We start from the raw sequence: 8,131 nt of genomic DNA, 5'->3' as shown, positions 1-8,131 counted from the left end.
TTCCCTCCCCCAACCCATTCCCAGTGTATGATGTCAGCCACATTTAAATGCCACAAGTTACTTAGTTCTGCTTTCAAATCATGGCAAGGCTTTGTTTTTGCTCATGGAACAGGACACGTAGTGTGCACTCTCTGGGTCCATTAAGTCTTCAAGTAGCATACTGACATGTCTTTTTCTTACAGTGAAAATCCCTCTGAATTCCCCCAGAACCTTTCCAGAGTTTGAGACTAGTGGAATAAGGATGGTGTAAACATCACACTTCAACTGGTTCAAGCTGATTCAAATAGACTCGCATGAGCTGGATGCTGTTTAGAATCTTTTTCTGGTGACCAACGAGGGTGATGCCAATACGCTGGATATCTCTGCAAGAGAATAGAGGATGTGGAAGGTGTTAAAATGGGCTTCTTGTTCTGATCAGTCCCAGTTCATTTCCCTGTAGATCCAAATCAATGTGTATGGATATATGTGTATGCGTATCTTTGTCTGAGAAACAGTTGACAAGGCTTCTGCTTTTGCGTGGCAAATGTGTGTGGGGGGAGAGGGTATTGGCAGAACTTGGTAGGTTATGATACAAAAAGAAGCAGTGGAAGTAGGCTATGAAAATCATCAGAAGGCTGGAACACCTCTCCTATGAAGGAAGGCTGAGAGAGTGGGGGTTGTTCAGCCTGGAAAAGAGAAGGCTTCGGGGAGATCTTATTGTGGCCTTTCAATATATTAAAGGGGCTTACAAGAAAGATAGAGACTTTTTACCAGGGCCTGTAGTGACAGGACAAGGGACAACGGTTTTAAACTGAAAGAGAATAGGTTTAGATTGGATACAAGGAAGGCCGGTGAGACACTGGAACAGGTTGCCCAGAGAAGTTATGGATGCCCCACCCCTGGAAGCTTTCAAAGTCAGGTTGGACAGGGCTTTGAGCAACCTGATCTAGTGAAAGATGTCCCTGCTCATGGCAGGGGGGTTGGACTAGATGATCTTTAAAGGTCCCTTCCAACCCAAACCATTCTATGATTCTAAGAATGTTCCTTTTTCTGGCTCCTGTGTTCTACACAACACTTCAACCCAGTATATGGTTCTACACATCTCCCTAAAAGTGGTTATTACCTGTGGCAGCTGTCATGCACATTTTGATGTAACAGTCTCTCTGCAACACTCACAATATGTTTTGTAGTGTACACGGGATCAATATTAGTGCTTACAGAAACAGATTACAAATGTGCAGTGATATTCTTATGTGTATATGTATTCATATGTATTCATTCAGTGTCCAGAGGCCCTAATAAGATGTAAGAAACAGTAGCTACTTTGCTCTGGCTTCCCTCTCCTTTTTCATGTGTATGTATTCTCCATGTAGCCCTTACTATATATTTCTTAGACTGCTTTCACTTTCTCCATGGAAAAATCAGTGTCTGGTATCTTCTGCTCTCTGCCCCTCTACTTACTCCAGAGTCATGCGTGATATGACATCAAATGTAATCAGACCAGCCTGGTCAAAATTCTCCTTGTAACGGCCCATCTTGATAGCATCCAACCACTCATGGGCATTGCTGAGTGAAGGAAAATCTGGAGGACAGTTGCTCAGGAGAGGCTGAGATGGTCTGCAAAAGAGGCAGGTTCAAAAAACCCAAGTCATCAACATCAGCTGACCCCACTATAAGGTCAGAGTTATGAGAGGGAGAGAATGCAACCTCTGAAGAGCACAGAATGGAGCAGAACAATGATATATGTTCTTCATGCCCTGACTCTTAAAGTCCCACCTTGATGCCCTGTTTCTAGACTACCTGTGTTCCCTTTTCTACCTGAAAGCAATCAACCCAACCCAAGAAATTGGTCCTTTCTTCCCATTTTATACTCTCTCAGGTACATTCTCTTCTTGTTGCCCCAAATCTTTCCAGGCTTTCTGGATCTAGACCTATTAGCTGGGCAAACAGTTGCAGTGAGGAGGTTTCTGAGGCACAGAGATGAGACCTTATAACTTTTTACCTTTGTGACTAACTCTTCCTCTCCTAGATGCACTCCTTGGATCAGAAAGTAACTTATGAGACAATGAGTGGGTTGTTTCAGCTCCAACACCCATTAGATAAAAGCATAGCAGTAAAAAGCCAAAGAAATGACTGTTTATACATGGCATTTGCCCTTTTGCCTGTCATCTGAATCTGTCCCAACTCTCTTTATGTGCTGTTTTGTAGTAAACTGGGCATGACTAGGCACTTTTCCCCTCCCCGAGCTGCGGAGTACATTGCAGTGAGAGAAGGTTTATAACCATGGGGGAAAACCCTCCAGGCCAGCAGGATGTAATTCCGTCATCAGCCCAACAGCCATCTAATCTTGGCACCATTTACCCACCTCAGAGACTTCTCCTTTGTTGACCTTTGCTGGTGTCTGGTTCCAGCAGGATGCAAAATGCAGTTGGGAAAATACGGGATGCAAGCTGTAGTTCTCATTAGTTTTAGCTACAGATTTCCTTCCCTCCATAAGCTAAGGTGTTCTCTTCCTTCATCACCTCTTCTGTGACAATACTGAGTAATCACAGAATTATCTTGTGTAGCTGCACCCACATGTGTGTCTCAGTTCATTCCCTAAGATATCTCACTCATGTTCATCCTCAGTGCACCTCATCAAGAGATGCCCTCACATTCAGCACTCACAACTGCTCATCAACGATTAAGTAAATCAGGATATACAGTTCTTCTAACCCTTTCCCCCCCCTTTTTCTTTTTCCCCTTCCTATTTGGTCCCAGTCTTAGATGAGAGGGTTGGAAAAAATACTATATAGCCTGATTTACTGCTTTCTTTTCCTCATGATGCCTACCTAGAGACAAGCCCTATTATTTTGCACTAAATCGCCATCTCACCTGCTGCTCCCAGTGCCAGTGGCTTTGAGGGCAGATGGCTTGCGGATCATTTTATCTAGGGCACTGACTATTTGCTCAAATTTGGGTCTCTGGACCCGCTCCTTCTGCCAGCAGTCAAGCATCAGCAGGTGCAAAACAGTTGGGCAGTCCGGGGGTGGTGGCAGGCGATAGTCCTGGTCAATGGCATTAATTACCTGCAGGAAAAGAAGAACAAAGCTTTATCACGACTGGGAAAATAAAAGACAAACAAGCTTCAACCACTTGGTGGTGTATGACTTTCTTCTACTTGAACTGATACAGGACAGAGAGGCAGATATACATTCTCGCCACTTCTAAAACTTACATCTTGATTGGACATGTCCCAGTAAGGCCTCTCACCATAGGACATCACCTCCCACATGACTATGCCATAGCTCCAGACATCACTGGAGGAGGTGAACTTGCGATATTGGACAGCTTCAGGGGCAGTCCATCGGATGGGGATTTTGCAGCCCTAGAAAGCAGACAGAGAGCAACCAGAATGTTAGTGAGATAAGGACTATTTGTGAAAATGACATCACTGAACTGATCAGATGCCGATAGCATGACACAACTCTGAGCATGGAGTGCCAGTCCAGTTGATGCTGTCTTGTAGACACTGTTGGTTTAAATTCAAACTATGTTGAAGGTTTCCACCTTTTCTATTGACAAATACAGATGGAAAAACAGAATCATGCCCCCTTGCTGCTACAAACCATCTTAAAGGTCTTTTCCAACTTAAACAATTCTATGATTCTATGATTTTAACTTTTATAGCTCTTTGCAGCATTTGAGAGGTGGCAGATAGCCAAATCCTCCTGAAAGTCACAACTATTTGGAAATCTAAAGCCATTTAAACAACCCCAGCCTGCAACACCAAGGACAGATACACTAAGTGGCTAGCATTAACTCTTTCCTCTTTCCATCTTGACCTCTCCGACTGCAGGTATGACCTGCCAGATGAAATACCATTCAGGTGCTGGTTCTTCAAAACACATACATCTAAAATTTGTTTCACTTTTCAGTGACTGAATTCTTCTTCATCCCCTGCATACTAAATGGAAGTTTCAAACCGCCTATTGTGCTATGTATAATAGGTGTCAAAGCTTCATAGGCAGTAAGTTCATTTGATGGTTGTAAGCCCATATACTTATGCCAGTTATCTTTTCTGCAGGAAAAAAACAACTCTTTCTTCAAAGAGTGGTAGTACAGGACTTCAATCTCTCCTTCAGTCCTTTATACTTCCTGTAAGAAGCTGAAAAAGGGAAAAATAACACCTACATCAGGTTATGAGGTTTGCCCTATTCACCATCATTCCACAAAGAACAGCACTGAGACTCCATTTCACTTGGCAGAGTGGATCAGATATTCAGTTATTTTTGGTTTTTTGCTGGCTTGAAACAGATAGCCCACAAGATAGAAGGCTCTACCTCTCTGGTCTCAAGATGGACTAAAAAGGGTAGACCAAATCAAGGAGGAACACAGGAAAAAAATATAGATGGCAGCACTACAGTAACTCACTCCATAGTGGTAACTCACCAGAGCTCCAGTATAGGTGGGATTTGAAGCATCATCCTCCAGAAAACGGGACAAACCGAAGTCTGACACCTTGCACACAAGGTTACTGTTCACTAAGATGTTACGTGCTGCTAGGTCACGATGCACATAGTTCATGTCTGAAAGGTAGCGCATGCCAGCTGCAATCCCCCGTAGCATTCCCACTAGCTGTAACACACTGAACTGTCCCTCCTTCTGCTGCAAGTGAGGAGGCAAACATAGGCTTTTATGACCACAGAACATGAAGCCAACATGGAAGACTAACATAGAGCAAGGTAACAAGGTTGATTCATGAAGTCAGAGAACATACATCTTCAGCCAAAATCTGAAGGTTCAGGGACAGCAAATAAGAAAGAAGGGTGGGGCAATGAATCTCAAATGAAATCAGACACTGGCGATCTTTTCCTGAAGACAAATCTCATCTTGTGGCCATATCGTCCTTTAGCATCTTATGCTTAGTCTCATTAACTACTAAGATGGCTAAATAAATGGGAGCAGACAAATCTGCTCTTACTGTTTTAAGATCTTTACAATGGGTTCTACGCAATTCTATACAATGGGTTCATGTGCTCTTCAAAATGTACCTGCCAAAGCATTTGTGCTTCAATTAGCATCTGAATCAGTAAAACAAGAAGTGAAGCATCTATCGTACAAAAACGTCTGTATTTATGTTTCATTACTAGAAAAAACACTGGAAACCCTGAGTCCAAAAATAGCTACAAGTTTCATTATTCCATTACAATGCTGAAACTTGAAAACATTCAGTGGAATAAAGTCTGAGAAACATTATTAGAAAGGCAAATTTTGGAGCATGCACATAAGGAACTAGGAGGCTGCGTACAAAGATAAATAATTTAGTTCTGTTTACCATTAATTATTTGAGCTAGAGAGGTCTAAAATAATGAAGAAATTTTATATGATGGGTGAGCTTTTGGAATATTTTCACCATGTTGGGACAAAAACACTTACTGTGGTAATTTGCTATTATTTCTACTGCACCTGAAGAGGGCAGCTGAGGACTTATAGAGACAGGGGTGAAGAGGAAGGACAGGCAAAATTATCAGATCTGAGACTGGCACACAGCAAGATGAAGAGGTAACGGTTGTGGGAGACTCTGGTTGTGGTACCCTAAGGAAGGAATCCAGTGATCCATTCTCCATGAACTCTGTGACAATCATGACTGGTCGGCTCTTGGTGACCACACCCTCCAGATGGATGACATTGGGATGCTCAAATTGCCCCATGATGCTGGCCTCGCTCAGGAACTCCCGCCGCTGTTCATCTGTGTAACCTGACTTCAGGGTCTTAATAGCTACTGTGTATTCACGCTTCCCTGGGTGTTTTAGGCGCCCAAAGCACACCTCTCCAAACTCTCCTGTCAGGGAGGGAAGAAACACACCTCAAGTAAGGAAACACAGCAAAGAACTTTAGTCAGGTGCACTAAAACATTCTACTACGGAAGACTCCAGGTGCTGCTTGGAAATAGGGTTAGTAGGGCTGTTTGGATTAAAGTTCTTGATGAAGGCTCTGAATTCGGTCAGGTTGGAGACTACATCTTTGGGGTTCAAATGAGGAGCTCTGAGTGTTTAAAGGGTGTTTTAAACTTGGTTTGGAGCCAGCATCTAAAGATAAGTAGGTTAAGATGAATTTTGGTAAAAATGAAGGTTAGCTATCCTGAGACACTTGATGTACGATGATTGGGTCCATTTCAGGCCAGTAGTGTGTCAGGTTTCAAGGTGAACAAAAAGGCACTTCAAAAACTGCAGATTCTCACACTACCTGATCCAATGACCTCCTCAATCTTGATGAAGGACACATCAATCTCCTTGGCAAATTCTCGAATAGCTTCATTGGGATCTTCATAGGTTGAAGGATCAATGTAATACTTCACTCCAAGTCCTGCAGTGGAGACAGCCCAAAACATCACCAGAATCAAATCCTGAGACATGGGTGTTAATGAGTCCTGCAAAGAGACAGGCTCTTCCCATCTGTTGCTCAAGAACACTTACCTCGTGCACTGATATACTGCTGCAGGCGGTCTGTGTATGGAGTCTCTCGCCTTTTACTGCAGAACATAAAGGAAAGTCAAGTCAAAACACACACAAGTCTCTCATAGGATATTGGGGTAGGTCGATGTAAGACTCAGAGAACCCTCGAATTTAGAGATAGAAGATGGGTGTTAAGATCCTGACCATCTCTTGGTAATCAGTGCATGCTTGTTTTCTATGTGGTAGTTTTTACACCACTGTTAGCATCCCCATTTTAGATATCACAAAAGATAGGGCCTCCAGCACTACCCTGAAAAAAAAATATTACAGTTTAACATTACTGTCTTGGAAGTTTTCTGGCTATTCAGGCTAAATTTTCATTTTAATTTCATTTAATTACTACAAATTATTCTTTTCAATACTAATCTAAGCCATCTCCTGTGATACCTTTTAAGTTCCTCAAAAACATTCTAAGAGCCATTTACTCTAATGCCTAATTTGTATAAAATTCCCCCAAAGATTAGTTCTTCTTTATTTTTCCTCCTGGTCTCTTAAAAGCATTTACTTTGACTATTCTTTTCATAAGTATGGTACCCAAAACAAACCACAGATATCTGTTCCATGATGTGATTTTTGCATGTGCAGATCAAAACAGGTATTGACTTTATTATCATAATACTTATTGCATATATGCATCTAGTTTAGAGTAAGCATAGGTCCTTGTCAGCATAGGCATTTCTCAGATTTCATTCTCCCCTTAAATGTGTGTGATTTAAGCAATTTTTTCCCACATGATCTAGTTGTTATTCTTGGTTTGTTCTAAATATATTTTCCATTTTCAAGTCACTTCCTTTGTTCCAAATAATGCTCACATTTTTTTTCCAAAAATGTACAATTCATGCTAGTTTACAATCTTTTCTAAATCATATTAATTAGACCAGATTGTAAATCAAACCCTATGGTATCCTGTAGTAACCCTGCTGTATGCATGGATTTGTGTCAACTCATATGCTTTGCTGTTTCAGCACAAGACCTTCTAGCTGCTGATTCAATTAGCATCTGAAGAGAGTATCATGGAACATTATGTTACTTTACTAACAGAACTAATTCTGTCATTCTAGCAGGAAACTTTGTGTATAAATCTTACTTGTCAGGCTTATCTCTAAATTCTGCTAAGATTGCAAGAACACAAATATTTCTACCCTCAAAATCTGTTTTTTCTGTTGTGGAAAGAAATTGGTTTTACTGGGGTCCTAAGAGCTCTAACTGTGCTACTGCATCTGAAAGTCACATCTACGTTCATGTTTTTATAGGTTATCTGACATATTAATGGTTTTCCATCATTAAAAAAACCCAAACTAGCTAAAACAGGTAATTGTTTCACATTGTATATTGCCTAGACAATGTGTACCAAGAATTTACAAAACCAAGTTAGAACTATAGCATTTGACTCTACATATATTCAGCCTTTTAAAGAACTCCTCATTTCATGCGGTGTTCTCCTTTCCTACAGCTTCAAACTTACTTCTCTTACCAAGGACAAATTTGAAATAGAAATTTGGTATCTCCACTTTTTCTGAACCACTGTCTACTAATTGAACATGATCCTTCAAGTACAAATTAATCTATTTTTTATGATATTTCCTTTTATGTAGACACATTTACAGAAACTCATTAATGTCTTTCCCCAACACAGTTTTGGTAATATTAATTTA

The 8,131-nt window shown here is 41.1% G+C and overlaps 1 protein-coding gene across 1 annotated transcript in view; it reads right to left on the bottom strand.

The window, feature by feature from the left end:
* Positions 1 to 253: 253 nt before the first annotated feature.
* The window catches only part of LOC104026457 (ephrin type-B receptor 5), a 57,620-nt gene continuing 49,742 nt past the window's right edge, over positions 254 to 8,131 (bottom strand). The window contains exons 9-16 of the mRNA XM_075721366.1: positions 6,438 to 6,493; positions 6,208 to 6,327; positions 5,556 to 5,803; positions 4,411 to 4,626; positions 3,197 to 3,346; positions 2,854 to 3,047; positions 1,441 to 1,596; positions 254 to 362 (exon numbers count right to left, since the gene is read on the bottom strand). Of these exons, the coding sequence (XP_075577481.1) occupies positions 254 to 362; positions 1,441 to 1,596; positions 2,854 to 3,047; positions 3,197 to 3,346; positions 4,411 to 4,626; positions 5,556 to 5,803; positions 6,208 to 6,327; positions 6,438 to 6,493 (1,249 nt within the window). The remainder of the gene's footprint in view (positions 363 to 1,440; positions 1,597 to 2,853; positions 3,048 to 3,196; positions 3,347 to 4,410; positions 4,627 to 5,555; positions 5,804 to 6,207; positions 6,328 to 6,437; positions 6,494 to 8,131) is intronic.

The sequence above is a fragment of the Pelecanus crispus genome, chromosome 1, assembly GCF_030463565.1.
Source record: "Pelecanus crispus isolate bPelCri1 chromosome 1, bPelCri1.pri, whole genome shotgun sequence".
Classification (NCBI taxonomy): domain Eukaryota; kingdom Metazoa; phylum Chordata; class Aves; order Pelecaniformes; family Pelecanidae; genus Pelecanus; species Pelecanus crispus.
Note: the sequence above shows the minus strand (reverse complement) of the source record. Positions and strands in the feature narration are given on the sequence as shown.